This window comes from Perca flavescens, chromosome 9 (genome assembly GCF_004354835.1).
Source record: "Perca flavescens isolate YP-PL-M2 chromosome 9, PFLA_1.0, whole genome shotgun sequence".
NCBI lineage: Eukaryota > Metazoa > Chordata > Actinopteri > Perciformes > Percidae > Perca > Perca flavescens.
In genome coordinates this window covers 6457562-6478519 of record NC_041339.1, presented here as the reverse complement: position 1 = coordinate 6478519, position 20958 = coordinate 6457562, and the positions used below count along the sequence as shown (strand labels likewise).

Genomic DNA, 20958 nt, shown 5'->3' with positions numbered 1-20958 from the left:
GCGAGACTACTAATTCAGGCTTTTCTTCTCCCAGATGCTTGGCCATTGTTATATTAGCTCTTTGGTTGTTTTAACTGCGTACTTTTCTAATGCAGGACGAGGCTGTTGAGCAGAGAGGGAAGGCTCGGTGAATTTAGCTTGTGTTCTGCTCTTATCATGTTTACATCTTACGTGATAATCCAAACTTTAAAAATAACAATTTCATTTAATTTTCTTTATAGAAATGATGGTATTAGGACCAACTGTATATTTTTTTTTTAAAAGTGACTTTAAAGACAGCCTTGAAGAACCTTTACAATTACAAGAAATATTTTTCTCCATTAAAGGTGCTGCTAAGCCCCTCCCCCCACGAGGGAGAATGAATGCGTGTGCATGAGCAGCGATTGACACGCAGTTAGACACCCCCCCCTCCCCCTGGCCCTGATTGGTAAATCTGAACAGGGAGCGTGGATTTTTGCAAATCACACTACAGGCAGTAGGTGGTGGTAAATTACGTCCTTAATGTAGTTCTACTCAAACATAGGGTCAGTTTCAGCAAATATGACAGAAAGTTAGTTTTATAAGTCTTACCTACTGCACCTTTAAGAGTACGCAGAACAATTAGAGTCCTGGGCCGGATGGAAAAAGTGAGACCAAGGGGTCCGGACCAAGCACGTTGAAAAATGAAGCCAAAGGGGTACCCAGAACATATGGCTGTTTAAAGGTAGTAAGTCAGACTTCACATGCGCTATTCTGGACCAGTCTCACTCAGATCTTAACACCTTCAAATTAAGATGACACAAGAGTAAGTGACTGATATCAGAAACAGAAGCAATAGAAATTAAAGAGACAGTCTGACAATGCTGTCCACTGGAAGCGAGATGCCTGTGAATGACAGCGGGGATCATGGCTTCACTGCCTGAGAGATATATACCTGCAGATGCATGCACGAGTCAAGGACGGGATTTGCATGAGAGCTTCGTGCCTGGTAATGTGTGCACCACTGCTTGAGGGGTTGCTCCTTTGTTCCACAGATACAATCGAACAATCCAAGTAGGATAAAACAGACTCAGCTCTGTTTATTCAACAATGCAAGGCCTTGAGAAAATGTATGGGACACACACTGCAGTTTAAGTACTAGAATGTGACCCACAGTGTAGAAAGGAAGTTTTATGAGAACTATTCATCTGACGGTTATTAAGGCTAAGAATGCAGACAAAACAGCAATAGATCTGTATATTAAAAACCCATCCACGTTGCCTCAGCAGCAGTAGTTTTATGATTTATTAAAGGGCGAGAGGTGTCAAGCATAGCCTTGGTCTTGGTGAACTTTTCCTGACACTGCACTGCTGCATACAAGGCAGACTGTGACTTACAGCTTAATCAAATTTAATACTAAACTTTGCTTCTTTCTCACGTGGTAAAAGCTAGCCGGGTACAGTGTATTTAACTGCTATAAGAATGCAGGGGGAGTATTTGACATAAAACAATTGGTGATAAGATTGGTCAGACCCGCCCTGGGAATTCATTTGTATTATTAACAGTGCTTGGTTCTGACAAAGTTCAATTAATCAAGGATGCCAAGACATAATATGGAGAAAATATCAACTTCATATATAATGCAATCCAGTACAACAACAACAACAACACAGACTGTGGCCTCATCACGGAGCTGAACCACATAATTGCATGTTTCACAATCATTAAGTGCAAGTTTCACAGAGGTTGCACTCATTGCAAAGCTATTGCATTACATCAAACAAGTGTCCCTGTTAATGTGTCTAGTGTCTGTTATCGACATGATGGGCAGATGCTGTACGAATTAAGCAAGAATTTAACCCTGAATTGGGCATTCCTGGCTAACTTCAGTATCAGAATTTCCGCTAGACCGGCTGTTGTTTGACGTTCAGTTTGAGGCTGGTCATCATAGCAGATTAATTCCCTCGATTGATCAATGATCTAGCTGTTGGTTGATCAGATGGATTCCTGACAGGTCAGACATTTTGGTCAGCCATCTGCAGTTTCAGCAGCTCTGATTACCCACATGGCTGCTGTTAAAGATCTGTTGTAAAGATGTAGTAAGTTTATTTTAATATTATTTTGAGTAGTATTTTAATGTTGTGGCTGACAGTATTCTGGACTGTGGCTACATTTACGTTGCTACATTTAAGTTAAAAAGGAATATCTTTTGCCACGTTTCCCCCTCTCATTCCCCCTGCTCTATGGTTTCCGAGCCCCTAAACTGGAGACATGTAGAAAAACTTCTGACCCGTTTTGGTTTGGAATCTTTGGGGTTGTGTTGCAGTCTCAACGGCCGCAAACGGAAACCTTTGGCAACTCAGACACTGACGCCATTGGGCCTCATTCACCAATATCTTCCTACGTTTTTTCTTAAATATGTTCTTAAGAAAGTCCCTAAGAAAAGTCTACGTCGGCTTCATGACGTGTTCTTAAACAGCAGAATTGTTTGCACCTGTGTTCTTAGGATTGATGAATCCCATGTCTTCGTAACTGAAAGCACGGCCCGCAAATTCCCATATAAGGACATGACACTTCCTGTGCACCTCCTGGGAAGCGCTGAGATGGTTGTCGGAGTCGCAGATGACTTGTACATTGCAGTGGTGTACTGAATCTCAGTACTTAAGTAAAAGTACAAATAACCAGAGACATATTTACTTTAGTAATAGTAGAAGTACCACAATGACAACCCTACTTAAAAGTAAAAAGTACCTGATTTTAAATGTACTTTAAGTATTAAAAGTAAAAGTACTTGCATAACGAGTTATTCTCTTAATCTTATTTGCATATTACCATTTTAAATGATAATATGTCCACTACCACAAACAAGGCCTGGCTTTTAAAAAAAAGTTCCTATCCTAACCAGCATAAAATGGAAATATGTTGAATGCGGTTGGTTTTATTCATGGATTTATTTTAAGACTGTTTTATTTTCTATAACCATGGGAGCGTAAGCAAATAAAGAGTGTGAAGCAGCGGGAATGGGGAGGCGATGTGAAGAGGTCAAGCCAAATAAATAAGATATGAACGCGTCTTACGCAGCCTGGCGGAGAAGTAAACAATGCTGTGGAGAGAAATAGATAGCAACTATGATTTAAAAATAATAAAAATCAAACATTTTCACTTTTACCGGAGGCTGTATTACCGAGGGTCAGCGGCGCTGCGCCTGGGCTCTGGAGCACCGGAGCCGGCTTGGAAGCCGATGAAGGATGAATGTAACGGAATGTTGTATAAATTTAGTGGAGTAGAAAGTATAGATAATTGCTGCAAAATGTAACGATGTAAAAGTCAAAAGTATGCACTATTGATTCTACTTAAGTAAAGTACAGATACGTGAAAAATGTACCTAAGTACAGTAACGAAGTATTTGTACTTCATTACATTCCACCACTGCATTTTGGCCCTATAAATCATCAATCACCAAATAACGCAGGATTTAATCAGTTTAATTGCTGATGTAAATTGCAGTGTTTTTTTTTCTCCAACAAATGATCAGAAATACATTACAGTAAAATACTATCATTGTAAACGAATGTAGAATTAAATAAAATGCAGTAACCAGTTATTTGGAGCAAACTGTCATCACTCAAATGTGTGTAAGCGTGCTCTTCAGTGTTCGTAGATTTTGTTCTTAGCTAAGAACAAATCCAAGATAAGAAAACATTAGTGAATGTCAGAATCTTCGTATAGTGTGCTTAAGTGGGGTTTAAGAACACATTTCTTCGTAAGAACGGTTGATGAATTTTTAATGGACAAAACTGATTGGTGTGAGCACTATGTTGTGACCGGTTGATTGAGATGTCGAGTGTGAGCATTGACATCATATGACTTAGTTGCTTTGAACGTGCATCAGTAGTCAGGGCAATACAATTTGGTGTGGACTTCCCTTATATACTTACTGTCTATGGGACTTCCCCCTCTGCTAAAAGTACAATAAATACACTTAGTGTCACATAATAATAATAATAATAATAATAAGGAAAAAAAGGGTTCACCTGCCCAGTGAAACAGTGTAAGTAAGCACAACACATTTTAAGCAGATCAATATAAACTTAGACCATAAGAAAAGGGAAATAATTCACCATGTTAATGATCCCCATACACTATACACTGGCTGTTTAGTATAAATATATTCATCGTCTTAGTTGAATGAGCTTATTAGTTTCTATATAATTTGTATTGTACATCTGGTTGTCCTGGAAGCAATGAATATGATTATTATCATGACATTTTAGACATGCTGTTCATTCTAAAGGGCTCCTTTTCATTGAAGTTCTCATATTTTTTTGCTGCAGCAGTGTAGTGTAGCGTGCCTCTTTGCAGGTTTGCCAATATAAGATAGACAATGGAATGAATCAATATACAGTGTATAGTCATAAAACTATAAACTAGTTAGTCTTCAGTGATGGCCAAATAAAGCTGACCGAAGCTTAATGAAGCTGAACCACTTTATTTTCTAAGAAAACTGATGCTTCATGGAGCTTCGTGATTCTTCAATTGGCCCTCACTAGCTTTTATCAACAGATAATTTACCAAAACTGGCTGAAATATTCACAAATATTCACAAATTGAAACTGAACATTGGAATTTATTACCAACCTCTACCTCTTCTCCATTTGTGCTAGTGTACATTCAACCTACTCTGTTTATTACTAGCTCTGATGATTGCCTTGAGATTGGATAGCAACTGACCAAAGAGTCTTGTGATTGGCCAGAAATGCACCATCCTCTGCACAAGGTTCTGTAAGTACTGTACATGTCCATACGACATTAGTGGGGAGGGCTTGCTGTTGTTTTAAAACATGAAATGAAAGTATAGGAGACATTAGAAGCTGTAGTGAAGAGGAGGTCACTGAACAAAGTGTTATGTATCATGGATAACCCTGACCAGCCTCCCCAGACACTGGTCCAACAGCGGAGTACTTTCTCTAAGAGGCTCTGACAGCTTCGGTGTCACACTGACCGCTACAGGAAGTCCTTCCTATCACAGGCAACACTACATTTTAACACTTCATCACTGAGTGTTGGATAAGACTCATATACATCACAATACTGCACTAAGTGCAATTTGCACAGACATTTTTTACTTACATCTTTATAAATTCTATTTAACTATGTTGTACATTTTTATTTGCCACTTGTGTACATATGTTTGTACATTCTTTCCTTTGTATTTTTTTTATCATTATTTTGAATAGTTGTTCTTGTATTCTATCCTATTTATTATGTCTAGTATATCCTGTAAGTGTGCTGTGTGTCTGATATTTTGCTGCTGTAGCACTGAAATTTCCCAATTTGGGATCAATAAAGTCTATGTAACCGATCGAAATCTAATTAAGGCCCAGCACCCTGAGCTTAACCACAAAGCTTTAAAATGTATTTTAGGTGCCATACATTCTTATGTCCTTATAAATACATAAAGGTGACTCACAGACTCGTGGTCCATCAGGTCTGCCAGAACAAAGCAGCGGTACTGCTTCTGGCCCGGGAGGGGTTTGTTGTAGTAGCCGTTGTATTTCTTCTCATCACCCAGTGTGAAGATCTCGGGCAGCGCGTCCAACCTGGCAGCGATGTAGGGCTGCAGGACGTCCTGGCTCTGTCTCTTCTCTCTCTGCAGACTGCTGTCGGCACCAGGCTCCAGGAGCTGCCAGAGGGACGACAACAACAGGCCACTTTGGAAAACTTATCGTAACACAACATAACAAAAAATGACCTCTGCAGGAGATGGTTTTTTTCTCAAGCCGCACCCCACGTGGAGGTCAGAGGACAGTGAATTGTTCCTCCCATTTTAAGGGACTTTAATTCTTGCCAATCCCATCCAAATCCTGTGAGTTTTAATTCTGATCCAGTTTCAATCCTTTTTCCTGGTTTGGACGCCATAGTTCCACAGAAAGGGAGATCCTACTACTACACACTACAACAGGGGTCTTCAACATTTTTTAAGCCAAGGACCCCTTAGCTGAAAAAGAGATGGAGCAGGGACCCCCCACCACCACCACCACACCCCACCACATATTGTATGAAATTGAGTTGCATATTAAACTCAAGTGAAAACTTGAGAGTTCTTTGGGCCATATAATGGGACAACTGCACAAGTGGAACACTATCATGGTCGTTACAAACTGTTTTTTTTTCTTCATTTCGAACCTCGCTTTATTGATTGAGCCATAAAGCAATTATTATTATTATTTTTAAGATTATTTTTTGGGGCATTTTTAGGCCTTTATTTCCACAGGACAGAAAAGGGGAGAGAGAGGGGGAATGACATGCAGCAAAGGGCCGCAGGTTGGAGTCGAACCCACGGCCGCTGCGTCAAGGAGTAAACCTCTATATGTGTGCGCCTGCTCTACCAACTGAGCTAACCCGGCCACAAAGCAGGCAATTATTGTGGTTCAATCCCAAAACTCTGGTTTGGTATCTTCCATCTCGTCATAACAAATACACACTGATGGCCAAATCAAGCCTAATGAAGCTCCATGAACCATTTTCTTTATTCTCTGAGCCCACCAGATGGCGCTCTCTGTTCAACAAAGGGTTGAAAGCACACTGAATTGCCATTTTTTTCTTTTACACCAAGAGCGAAATCTAGTGGGCTCAGAAAACTACATAAAATAAAATGATTCACAAAGCTTCACGATGCTTCATTTAACCATCAATAAAAATCCACAACTCTACCCAGAATAATTTTTCCAGAGTACTGTAATTTCAGAGCTTATAAAATTATACCTTCAAAGTACTGTGCTAGTTCGGAGACATGATGAAGGATAGCAGACTTTATGATTAGACAGGACTGAAATTGTAGAGTTTGCTGACCTTCAGAGGGAGTACAGAGGGTCATGGCTTCATTACAGAAGCTGAGAGCTGAGTTTTATTCTTTCCAAGCTTGTTTGTCTCTGTGTATGAGACATCTTTCTCCACCACCTGCTTCCTATCTCCACTTTGTATCATCTTAGAGCCGGACTTAGCTGCCACCCATCAATGTCCAGGGTGACCCTGACACAGAGGGTAAATTGTCACTAAACTCACTGGAGAAGCTTCAATCATACATAGACCACATCTGCGACCTGTTTTTTATTATTTATTTTTTAAAGATAATTTTTTGGAACTTTTTCCTTCATTCAATAGTGCCAGTGGTTAGAAGGGAAACGGAGGAGAAAGAGAGTGGGGGGGGGTGTGTGTGTGTGTGACATGCAGCAATTGCCTGCAGGTCAGATTCAAACCCAGGCCGCTGCAAAGGACTCAGCCTACATGGGGCAAACACTCTACTGGGTGAGCTAATGGGCCAACCCACATCTGCAACCGTTAGTGTCTTGGCATCTCAAGCACAGGAGAGCAACTCAGATTATCAACCAGAGTGGAAAGACTTAAAGGGTAACTTTTTTTAAAGTGACTGATGGGAACAACAATCTTTGACAGTTTTAAGCGATATCGCTGCAATCGGCAGCGGCGAAAACAAGCTACAATGTAAGTTAATGGGGCAATGTGCAGCTTGTATTTACGTTCACAAAAGTGCTCGTTTTGCCACTGACAGGCTCAGATTAATATTCTAAATGTCTGAAAACATTACGGAAAGGATTTCTAAGGAGGTCGACCTTTCTGTTAAAGAGTAGGATCCTTTTTTTAAACATAAAAACATCCCAAAATTGTGTACGCTAAAGCCACCGGACTCCATGTAAATTCATTTTAGCATCGTGAAATACACTTCATTCAAAGTCGACAGAAACAAAATAAAACTATGAAAAGCCGTTTTGGTCATCTTTGGACTTTTCCAACAATCACGACTCTAGTTTTGGTTGAAATAAACACATAGTTTACCGATTTACATGTGAAAATATGTTGGCTCTATAGACGCTAAAGTACTGTTTTTTAAATGGTGTCTGGTGGTTTTAGCGCTAGCGACGTCACAGCTGTTTCTAGTTAAACTTAAGGTCTTAAAGAGGTTTTAAAAAGGTCTGTCTCTAGGGATCCTTTCCATAATGTTGTCAGACACTTAGAATAATAATCTGAGCCTGTCAGTGGCAAAAAAAAATTTTGTAGACCAAATTCGAAGATGCAGATTTGCCCCATAGGGTTACATTGCAGCCTGGTCTGTGGCTGCTGGTTACAGCGTTCATGCTTAATACTGGACCAAATACAAAGATTGTTGTTTCTTACACACAAAAACATGGTTAAAAAATTCGATATTGCCCTTTAAGATTTAGTCTTCTGAAATAGAGGAACAACAACAAAACAGATTTTCACAAATTATTCTGCAGGATACCGCGAGGTCTTAAACGTATTAAAGAAGCTTTGCATGTAATATTCTTCATATAAGTCCCAAGTAAGTGTTTATGTAATGCTACACTAAACTTTGTTTGGGATTTCCCCCTTTCTGGTTTATATATCCCTGCCTCTGCTGAATTATTTTTATCCCTGGTGGGGACAAAATGTACCCCCCCTCAAAGTGATCAATGCTACTTCACCAATAGAACATATATTATATACCTAAAATAGTAAAATAGTATTTTAAACTAATTAAAGTGGAGCTCCAGGACGCCGGCTACCAGCAGCAGTTGTTAAGCTGCCAACAGGCAACTGCGAGCTGGTTACAGGCACCGCCGGATGACGGTCCTTTCAGGGGCCGTGGTAGTGGAGTTTAGCCAGAAAAAGTGAGCATCATGTGGCAATGACAGTTAAGTTTAGGCACCAAAACGACTAGTTAAGTTTAGGAAAAAGATCGTGGTTTGGATTAAAAAAAAAACTCCTGAGGGACGAACGAGGGTTGAACCTGGGTGAAAGTATTTAGTTTTTTGCCGTGAAGTGAACTCCGCTCTCCGACTTGAAAGCGCTGTGTTTTATGTTGACACCACGTTGTGCTATTTCATTCTGAGATTATTTTCCATTGGATATTGAAGTTCATAAATAAGTGTTTTGGCATGGCTGGCCGAGTGACTGATCCATGGTGGTATTGGAAGGGGGATTTAATTCTTGCATGTTTCGTTTTGTTGTGCCTGATCAAAAAACAATCCCCCCCCGCTTTCTTCACAAATCGCACCCTGCACACACCTCCCAAAGCTATTGTGTATTTAATATGATTTTGAGTATTTTGATCTCTCTTACAAGCCATACTGGTTTTTCATTATATCCCTCATACTTTTGCCAGTTTGGCCGTGAAGTTGGCATGAAATTTCATTCCAAGTGAAAAGGTCTTAAAGTCTTAACTTGGAAAACCCTGGGGGTACACTCTTCTGGTTTAGGTGTTATTTCTTACTAACCAATCAAGTTCGTCATACTGTAGACATGGTGCATGTACTTGGTCCAAATTGAGAACTGAACTTAAATACAACTTCCTTTCCTCTAATTCGTTACACTTGATGGAAGCAGTACTTACACTTTTTGTACTTCCATCTTTGTGACTTTAAGATATACCTGTGTTCTTTTGCTCCTGATGTGAGTGATGCATGGGCTGTGGCACTTTGACATTGACTGCAGTGATACCCCCTGTCTGCCATGCTCCGTTTCCGTAGAGTCATCCTCTACCCCGCTGTAACACTTTTTGTGCTATTAGAAGAAACAAACCAATCAGTGTGCTCCGAGTCTTTCCCTTTGAAGTCACTCTGTAGCCTCAGAATGCTGAGTTGATATAATTACTAAACACACAACCACCAAAATAAGACTAAGTACACAGACCAAAACTAGACTGAAATATCTTTAGTTTTCCTTGACTAAAACCAACGTTAATCAAACGGCTAAGACTAAACTAAATCAAAATCATGTGCCACAAATGAAATAAAGCCTGAGATCTAATTACTCTTTTCACTACCATATATCCAATGCACCCTTTTAATTATGGAGGTGAACTTCTGCATTCAGTGCTCTGTACAAGGGGTGTCTCCGACTAAGAATTTTCATAGTCGAATCAGAATTGTCAAGTCTTGCCTATAGTCGATTGATCGTCAAATCATGTGGGTGGGGGGGTGGAGGCGAGCGTTGGTCATGGATCATGGAAAGTGAAACATAAATCTGTCATGGGGCGGTTGGATTTATTTACCCACTTTAAAAAGATTTATTAAAATCTTCAAAGATTTGCGACGAGACGAGACCGATTTAGAACGTTGCAGGCAAAACTTGCAGCGGTCTGAACCGGCCCGGAGGCTCAACGAGCGCCCGCCAGCACGGTATATGGTCGAGCGGCCTAGAGAGGGACTGAAGAGAGCGAGCGTCGTTTAAAACAAAGCAGTGAAACCGAGAAATAAAACTTTCCACATTCATATTTTTAGATATGATATATCCAGCTACAAAAAAGCATGAAAGTCGGAAGTTAGGACGGAAGTACAAAGAGTCGTTGTGCTATGGAGACGATGCGCCATCTCGTCTCGTCGCATTGGTATAAACTGGCAGAATGTTGCAGACCAACGCGTTGCAAGTAGCTGCAAGTTTCAACTTCGTCCAGAATCTCTGTTCTGAACTGGACTTCACGGCGCTGTGAAGATTCAACTGTGAGACTGGCAGTCGAATCAGGCTCTTTCGATCGAAGCGTCAAATATTCGACTATTCGGGGTCACCTCTGCTCTGTACTCTCTCGCGCTGCATGCCTGCTGCCCGACTGTTCACCTGAAAGGTACGATGTCACTTGCTGCTACTGCTGCTGTCTATATGGCATTTTAAAAGTCCCGACATGCACCTGGCTCTTAGTGTATTCCCCACTCCCTGTTTTGTCGGGCTTGGTGTTTACCACTGGGGAGAGACCAGGTCAGAGCCTAAATGCCAAGAATAATGCTAAACAAGATCCTTTGAAGACAATTATGAATGAAATTTAAGACCTATACCACAACAACAAAAAAGAAAAAAAGCTGGAGCTGCCAAAAACTTGGCAGAACTGGCTGATGGTTGTTGTTTGCTGGAGACCGTTCACTTTTTGCATGAGACTCTATAGCCTGTACACCAAACGTTCCCAGTTTAATTGCTTTCTTGCATAAAGCAGTAGGCTTCTAATACGTTGTTAGCAACTGGCTTTTACCAAGCCCTAAATGCAGTTCTTTTTAAGCCAAGTATCGCTAACCTTCCACTCCCCCATAGCTGAAGAATAAAATCTGTAATATGTCCCTGCTGTGTCGGGCTTGGTGTTTACAACTGGGGAGAGAGCAGGTCAGAGCCTAGACGCCAAGACTAACGCTGCACATATTCCACATTTACATAATAATCTATTCCACATGTCTGTGCTGACTTTAATAACTCAGATCAATGAGCTGTGACCTGAGTGAGGTAGAGAAATCACACCAATCCCCCCTTAGACCTGTGTATTAATGTAAATGTAATAATGTAAATGCAGCCTGCTGCACCGACACACTCCCTTTGTGAAACCAAAATGCTAAACGTATGAAAGTAAGTAGCAAACACATTTGAATTGATAAGAGAATGGAGCGGATCCAATCTTTGTGGGAAGTGTCGACGGTGCTCGGTGGCCTTGTTGTGTTCGAGGACTCTCAGTCAGCTACTTCGTCTTATTTATAGAGATAAAAAACAATCAAGACCGCAGCAATTAAACCTGGCAGATACGTAAATCCTCATTCGCTACTACTAATTATACGTAATCTTATTTATATTTTTATATTCACAAGACATGTCTGAAGAAACTTCAAACCTTTGTCGGTGCATTTCCCAAACAACAATCAATTGCCTCCTTACCAGGGGCACGTTCAATCTCAAAACGGTGTGCAACGGTATGCAACGGCTTTAGGGTTATGTTTTCTCTCGTTTGGTGGGTGTGTCTCTCGTTTAGTGGCTGTGTCACAGGTGATACCCAATCAGCAGAGACGCGTCTGTAAACTCGTGGTAATAAAAAGGCAGAGCGCTCGCGCCCACAACAGTTTGTTCAACGCAACCCCAGTTTCAGTTAAAAAAAACGTGTTGCAACGTTTCGTCGGGGTTGAACGTGGCCTAAGTCACAACCAACATTTTAACATAGATATAAATAATCAGGAGAGACTTATATCTATAATTAAGCAAACCTGGAGGAGGGACAAGAGGATCTGAATGTCCATAATCGGCTTTAGTTTTGTTAGTTTTTCTTAGATCACTATACTATACTATACTATATATCCATAATGCAACAGGAGAGAGGTTTAATGATGCAGTGTTTCCCACAGGTTGAGAATTAACTTGTGCTGGTGGGTAGCGCAGGATGTGTGTGACGGCTGGGTTCAGTAATAGACTAGCCAAACAAAGGTTTATGAACTATTTATTGAACAAAATGACTACATAACAAGATCATTTAGAAATAAATAACTATTTACAAACTAGACTACAAGATGATATGGATAAAGATGTGTAGACTATGATGTGCTTTGTCAATTAAATCTGGTTGGTTAGTCAAAAACATTTTATGGTTTAGATAAAATACCTGATTACCCGGAGACAAAATGTTATTAACAACTTAAAACCATACTATGATCCATACAGAAAGTTACATGTTATTATAAATCTCAACACTGTGCATGTCTTCTCCTAACTCCTGTTAAATCATATCAGACTAAGGCTATTTTTGTTTGTTATAGATTATTGTTAATTTTTTTAAGTGTTTTAATCCATGTTTTGGGGATCCTAATAACATTACACACGCTGTTTTGTACTACACCTGTCTGTGCTGCACTCATTAAGATTTCATCTGAACAGATTGTAGTTTAAAACTTTTACAGCAAATTTAATAAAATGTTGGGTTTTATTCGGGCTTGAGTGCATAAATAAATAAATAAATAAATAAATAAATATATATTTTGTAGATACAATGCAACAACAACATTTTTAATTCATCGCCTTAGACAAATCTATCATCTTAATGGATGAAAGGGTATATGTTTATTTAATTTTTTATTGTTAACAGGGTCTGGAAAGTAACTGAACCCCCAACTGCAAAGTGTGTATTTTCAGAGCAGTGGGTGGATTTGAAACAGTTGTAATGCCAACTGAACACTGAGGCTAAGAGTTGTTTATCCCCTGCCCTCAAGTCATTTCTGAGTTATTGTCTCAATAAGAGCCCCCACCCACCAACAACAATTTTTGTTCTTTTTTTTTTCTCTCTATCTTTTACGAAAGGGGCCAAGCAAACCCAAATCACCCACTCTACTCACTGGGAATAAACATACTTAAACTATCAAAAATGAATTAGATACTGATATATGTAAGATATAATCTACACAAAGTTGTACCGTTTTAAAAAATGAATAGCGTAAAATGAAGGCCTTACACAGAGCAGAGGTGTATCCTAAAAATGTAATCCTTGTACATATTCTAATACTCCTTTAAATACAAACATTATTTTGATTAGCCAACAAATGGAAGAATGTTGACTAGCAAAGGCTAAAAGCTATAAGCCCATTATGGTATACACAATGCAACAAACAGCCAAAGAATGCTAAAACAACTGACACAAAGGGGAGTGATTGGCTGCCTCATGACTATAGCATTTCTGGATCAGACCATGGCAGTGATATTTCAAAAACTGCCAAGGTGCCCCAAAATTACAATACTTGATCCCTATTTATGCTAGATATTGATCTGCTCCAAGTGCAGCCACTGAAGATTAGACTGACTCTGAAGATTAGAGAGAGAGAGAGAGAGAGAGAGAGAGAGAGAGAGAGAGACACACACACACACACACACACACACACACACACAGACTTGATTTTGTCCCTTAGAAGGACCTTGCATTAAATTGGCGCTATGGTGCATGGGTCTTTTTCACAGAAGAGACGTGACATGTCCCAGTAGGAAAAACACAGGTGTAAATAATAAAACTACTGATGGTTGAATTCCATTTAGCTGCCTCAGTTTCAGGGCCTTGAAATTGTGCATTCTGGCTCACTGACACACAGCTGTGGCTTTTTGGGGGCAGAGCCATCGTTAATGTTATTAGTGACACCTGGGCTTCTCCTGCTATGGCAAAGTCAAATGCTACGTTTACACGTGGCCGGCTATTTTCATAAACGGACATTTCAACCAAAATTACATCGTGCACAGCTGTCAGTTTTCAGGAAACCTCCGTTTGTCTCAGTTTACATGCAAACGTGCAAAAGTGCAAACAAAGTTTTCCAAAATCTCCACTCTGGCCGGAGTTTTTTAGAAAGAATCATTTTCAGAGGCGAATTCTCCGTTTGCGTGTAAACGAAGGGCACAAACGAAGGGAAATGTCTCCGTTTATCAAAACCACCATGTACGTGAAGACAGGGTAAAAATATCTGCTATTGTATTCATGAGCTGGTCCCTGTTTTCTTTGTAACACATGAACACAATGATGCACATGTACATAACAGAGCATGTGCAGCCTTTCTGCAGGTTTCACCAAGTCAAATTTAAGACTTTTAAGACCCTTTTAATACCATTATGAATTAAATTTAAGACCTATACCATGACAAAAAGCTGCTACTAAACATGGATGAAAATACAATTAAAGTTTTATCCAAAAAGGTTGTTTTGCAAATGTCTTTTAAGAAAGAAAATGCATTGAACACTTTTTATGTCTCAACGGTACACATAACAGGCCTCATGCAAGAAGCCCTATATGAGGCAACCTGTTCTACTCCATATGTGGACAGGTCTCATTTAAATTAATGTCAAATGTAAAATGAAGAACTTCATACTGCAAGAAAGAGAAAAGAAACCACTCTGAATATGTGATTGTGCAAGTGGTCGTTGCATGAGGTCACAATGTGTTTAAACTGAAAGGCTCAACCTGAAAATGGAAGGGTTTGCCTTTTATGGGAGCAGATTTCAGGGACTCAGTGTAAACAGGCTTTGTCCCCTTTACAGTACGTGGCAAATACACGTCCACTCACCTCATGTATGTCCATGTCTTCAGGGTTCTCCCATCTTCTCAGAGAAACCGGGGTGACAGGGACAACCACTATGTAGTACCACCTGTATCAAGAACAGTAACACAACTGCATTACACACCCATATGTCATACGTATACATACATACATACATACATACATACATGCATGCGTGCATACATACATACATAAATACATACAATAAAACACTGCATCAATGTGAATTACATGCTGTCTCATTTTATTTTATTTTTTTGCCATTTTAGCCTTAAATAGACAGGACAGCTGTAGACAGGAAAGGGGGGAGAGAGAGGGAGAAGACATGCAGCAAATGGCCGCAGGTCGGACTCAAACCCTAAGCCGCTGCGAGGACTGAGCCTCTGCACAGGCGCCCATTTGCTAATGTTTTGTAGGACCTTTCTCAATATTTGTTCGGAACTTTTAACATTCATGTCTCCTCTTTTCCCAAACACCGATATAAATACAGAGTTTGCTCTGGGACTAATGAAAAAGTCTGGGTCGGGCATTCATATAGAGATTATATTAGTTTTTCTGCTCTCCATCAGCCTGACTTCTCTTTTCACAGCGTACTTGTGGCCAAATCCTTCAGAGAAATAAACACTTGAATTACAATTAACTCCAAGCTATTTTCAGTGCCTGTCTTCCTGATCGGCTGTGTAATAATACAAAAAAGTAACCTTCTACTGAGTTTCAGCCTTTGCATTGGGATTCTCTTTGCTGATCAATTGTGGGTTTAAAGCTCCAATCATAAATAAATTGCTTTCTAGTACCAGGAGAGCGCTCAGGAGTGGCACTGGGGTTATTGTTAGCATGGCCATTGGTTTATAAGTTATAAACATGGTGTTGTGGTGTTGTGGGACTAAATGTTTGGGTGGCTTTGGCAACTGCTTTGACCCTAAAAGAAATCTCTGCTGCCGCGGATAATTGGCTGCTTATGAACTGGCTAGAACAGGACAAGATGTAAATAAACCAGGCTTATGGCTGCAACTTCTGTCTGAGCTATTGATTTAACATTTTAAAAAGAACATTGTCTGCGTGCATCCATTCATCTGTGTGTGGTAAGGCTTGTTAAAATCTTCCAACCGCTCATACACTGAATGTATGTTGGAGGGAATAGCAATCTCACGCTCTCTGAGGTCACTTACTCATCGGTATGAGGTGCAGTGGTGAAAGAAGTACTCATACCCAATAACTAGAGATGTTCCGATACAGGTATTGTCAAAAAGCCTCTGATACTGCCTAAAATGCTGGTATCAGTATTGGCAATTACTGGAGTTTATGCACCGATCTGATAACAAGTAATTTAGCCCTGAAGAAAATCTACTTTAAAGTAGTTTATTTATGTTCTTTTTCCGTTACGAATGACTGACAAACTGGATAATAAAAAAAAGTTCTACGGCATTCATTGTTTGTGTGAGTTCAACCTTAGCCAGGCCATACAACAATGATAGAAATCATATCACATCCATACAGGGATAGTATCGGATCAGTACTCGGTATCGGCCAACACACAAGTTCAGTTATCAGACTCTGTATCAAGAAGAAAAAAAATGGTATCGGACCAAGTTGTGACTTTACATTGTCCAATCTGCCTGAAACGTCACATGCTGGATGAGAGTCCAGACCTGGAGACAGCTCCATGCCCATATTGAGTCATAGCGCCACCTGCTGGCAACAGGAAGTCAGCCTTATGTGACAAACAGAATCCAATTTACATGAGATTTTTATGGCGTGGCCTACACATGATACACAGCAACATAACGTATAATTAGTGTCTGTTCTCTAGCGCCACATAGTGGACAGAGGAAGTGTTACAGGCATTCGGAATCCCGCTAGTACTCCCGACCTGCTGGGAGGGGCGAGGGCAGCTTTAATATTGGGTATTATTACTGATGCAAATCATGTAAGGTGCATTATAATTTCGTGGCTAATTAAGGGTATAAGACATTTTAACTACTTATTATACTGTTGTATACTGTTTTTTTTTTTTTTTTTTTTTTTTAAGATTATTTTTGGGGCTTTTTCCCTTTTATTTAGAAAGTGGATAGACATTAAAGGGGGAGAGAGATGGGGAATGACACGCAGCAAAGGGCAGCAGATCGGATTAGAACCCTGCACCGCTGCAGGACTCAGCCAACATGGGCGAACGCTCTTACTGGGTGAACTAGAGCTCGCCCCAACAATGTATTTTTAAACACCATCAATAATTATACTTTTGTACTATGACTTAAGTTACCTTTTGAATGCAGAACTTTTACCAAGTATTTCTACAGTCCTATTACTCACTAAGCTCTGAGTACTTCTTTTACCACTCCAGTAAAGTAACCATGCCAACTTGGGACTTGGGAAACTGTGCTGGGCATTCTTCACTGCTTTCTGATGTTTTATGCAGACCAAACAATCGAGAAAATCTGCAGATCAATCAATAATAGAAATAATCGTTTGTTGCCGTACTAATTGCTTTTAGGCTACCAAGAACCTTTAGTACTTGAAAGGACCATATAAAATGCATATAATAAAATGAATAAACATTCATTAAATGTTGAGGTTCTTCAATTAGCGATGGCTCTTTAAAGAACCATAGGGTCCTTTGAAGCCCTAGTTCCCCCTTGAGACAAACAAACAGCACACACCTGACGTGGGCTTCAGCAGGCGGCCTGGACAGACTGATGGTCACTCTACCCCCCTCCTCCACATCGTGTTGGTATGGAGCCGGTTTCATTTTCAGCAGATCCGGAGCTGTTCGGATGGAAACCTGCTGCTGGAGGCCGCCGGCACTGTTTCCCCGGCTCATTAGCACAAAGGAATAATCCGTGTCCGGCTGCAGCTGTGTGATCAGCTTCCTCTTCAGGTTGCCTTGGACTTCCACACTCTGCTGGTTGTAAAGGATCTGAAGCAAAGATGACGTTGTTTTTTTTTTTTTTTTTTTTTACTGACGCTATGGCTGGGTACACAATTCAATATTTTTTAGGCATGCACCGAATTGCCTCTAAAGCAGAGAACTTCAACAAGTAATCTGGGGCCCCTAGGGGGTCCTCAGAGTTCCAGGCGGGGCCTCCAAATTATTGTTATTATTTATATATTATATATAAAAAAAAGAAATTTCAGTACAGAACAATACTTTGCGCATCTATAATGTGATCCAAATTGGCCTAACATGAATCCAACATATTAGCAAATGTAAATCTGCCTTGATAATAGGCTTACCGCCCCTCCTCCGCAGCACTGTGGAGGAAGGTCTGGCAAAGCAAGACTAGTTTTAGGCTAACTATATCTCTGTAAGTTAAGCTAACACATGTCGGACATAACGTTAGCTTAGTTTCAGGATCCCCCAGTCTTCCCATTCTCCTTGTTAATTCCTCACATCTGTCTCCACTTTTGTCTTCGTAAATGGTCATTTTTTTGGGGTCGGCAGCTTATAAAATCTCATGGGTTATTGACCCTGTTGGTAGTGAATATCACACAGCAGCTTTTAGGCATTTTTCTGTTGTTTGCTAGAAGACGGAGGAGGAACCTTTACCCATGCAAGTCAATGAAGATCGGAGAATTGGTCTTTCCTGTCTAGCCATATCATATAGATATTCACAAACATTGGCTACTTGGTTCTAGATTAACAGTAAGAAACATCTTTGAGTTGGTAACTTCAGTGGCTGTAATGTCTCAGTGTCTGCAGCTGCTGTCTAGGTGACAACATGGACTCATCTTACCTTGAGAGGCACTTGGGATTTGTACGTTTCTGGCACTTCCCAGGTCAGCAGGACAGAGGTTTTCATCACAGCCTTCACACCAAAGTTCTTGGTGAACACTGAGGGAAGGTCTAGATGATTATTAGGTGGTTAATTTAATTGCAGATATGACTGAGATGACTCAAAGTTAAAAGCAAGAAAAACAAGGGCATTTGTTCCCTAAAATGACAGTTTCTGCACTTTGCATTTGCATATTCATCAAAATAAGAGCACAGTAGTAATTATACCTTTACAATGCATTCTCATGAATGGGTCCGTGTCATATAGTACCAAAGATTTATGCATATAGTACCAAAAATGATGCACACAAAACGTAACATAACCTACGAAACTAGGAGACCACCGGCTGGTCACGTGACACCGGCTACAGAGCTCCATGACGCCGAGCGGCAGTTGCTAGTCGTTTTAAGCCGCTACAGATCTTTGTGACACCGGCTTTAGACCTCCTGTAAATGCATATTGGTTCCAAATATCGGTTATCGGTTTCATTAACTACTAATAATCAGAGCTGTACAGTAACAAAGTAGAACTACTTCACTACTGTACTTAAGTACTAAAAAGCTGTATCTGTACTCTACTGGAGTATTTTCTCCTACTTCCACTTTTACTTGAGTACTTATTTTCGATGAGTTTAATACTTTTACTCCATTGCATATGCATTTTTTATGTGCTGCATCGTTACTCGTTACTGTTGTGAATTCCTCGCGCTACGGAGACTGTGGAGGTTACAGTGTGCGTGTGTAGTTACGGCTACGTTAGTTACGTATGAAATCGTTTCTTTTCATTACGGTGATCGCCTGTTCAGAAGTCAGAGACTATGTGAGTTTTTACTCTATTTAGCCACTTGCAATGAGTAACCTACTGAACTGTTTTACCCTGTGATGTGAAGCTGCTAGTTTATCTGTATTTTGCTAGCTTGCTTACTTTCCACTACATCACACATTTTATTTCAGTATTTGTTAATAAGTGATTAATAACCCACTGTTATAGCAGATAATAGTAGTTATAACAGCTGTGACATTTATACACCTTTTGGGGTTTATTTCAGAAACTTCCTTCATATCCAGCAATGTACATCTTGTGACTGCCTTGATACCAAGTAAAAAGTTCAACTCAACAATATGATATTCAAACTTTTGACTGCTTTCTTTAATAACTACATAACACAATACTTGTACTTTTAATTTTAGTACTTGAGTAGTACATTTTAAAATAAACTACTTGCAATACTTAAGTATAAAAAATGTTGAATACTTTAGTACTTCCACTTAAGTGGGGTGCTTTAAGAGCACTTCAACTTCTACTCAAGTCACTTTTTTGATAGACCAGTTATACTTTTACTCAAGTATGAGTCTCTAGTACTTCGTACACCTCTGCTAATAATCGCTATCGGGCTTGAAAAACCAGTATCGGTCGACCCCTACCTACAGGTCCAAATGATAGAGTAATGTACAGGTCCGATGCAGCTGTCTAAAAGCACCATGAACGCAGCACTGAGAAGTAGCCTGTGCTTCTCACCTGGCATGGACGTGGACATGGTCCGACTCTGAATGCTGGGGCTGATCGGTCCCCCGCCCTTGCTGGTGAAAGCTTGGACTCTGATGTCGTAGGTTGTGTCTGGCTGCAAACCTTGGACGGTCATCTGTGTTTCCGCGGTACTGTTGGTGTTGTTGTGTTGGCTGTTGATATCTCGATACACCACCACGTACTTGACAATCTTCCCGTTCCTCTCGGCCAGCGGCGGGGGCTCCCAGGCCAGCTTTGTGGATGTTGCGGTCAGGCCTACCACGCTCAGATTCTGGGGGTAGCTGCTGGGAATGTCCTCAGGGGTGCTGATCTCCTTCACATATTCCTCCCCGTTGCCGGCTCGGTTTTTGCCGCACAGTTTGAAGATGTAGGTGGCTCCCTTGTGGAGGCCGGTGACTGTGAAGTGATCGTCTGACTTTCTGAAGTCTTTGATGGTGAAAGCTTCCTCCTCTGCTCTCTTGTACTGCAGCTGGTATCCCACATGCTCCCCCACCATCTCCTTCGGCGGCTGCCACTGGATCAGGGCGGTGTTCCCTATGGTGGTGCTGATCATCATAGTGGGCTTGCCAGGCACTGGAAGACATTCCCATGTCTTTGTTACTCTTAAAACAACTACATTCATTTCATTCAACACTAAATAAATCTTAACTCATTGCTTCAGTGCTGCACGGACCGCAGTCATTCCTACCACAGGCAATACAACTTTTTAACACTTCATCACTGAGTGTTGGATAAGATCCATATACATCACAATAATGCACTAAGTGCAACTTGCACAAACATAGCTTTTCCTGGAACAGGTATATTAACACAGCATTTCAGTCAACTTCTGTCAAGAATTATAAAAAGAGGCTTAA

General features: G+C 40.5%; 1 protein-coding gene across 12 annotated transcripts in view; it reads right to left on the bottom strand.

Moving 5' to 3' along the window:
• The window catches only part of ptprfa (protein tyrosine phosphatase receptor type Fa), a 404110-nt gene that overhangs the window by 82223 nt on the left and 300929 nt on the right, over window positions 1–20958 (bottom strand). For 8 of the 12 annotated variants that reach the window (XM_028586901.1, XM_028586900.1, XM_028586904.1 and 5 more), the window contains 5 exons: window positions 20093–20674; window positions 18536–18645; window positions 17462–17718; window positions 14811–14892; window positions 5429–5641 (listed from right to left, as the gene is read on the bottom strand). In XM_028586901.1, the coding sequence (XP_028442702.1) occupies window positions 5429–5641; window positions 14811–14892; window positions 17462–17718; window positions 18536–18645; window positions 20093–20674 (1244 nt within the window). The remainder of the gene's footprint in view (window positions 1–5428; window positions 5642–14810; window positions 14893–17461; window positions 17719–18535; window positions 18646–20092; window positions 20675–20958) is intronic. The other 4 variants (XM_028586902.1, XM_028586906.1, XM_028586909.1 and 1 more) reach the window with 1 other exon arrangement.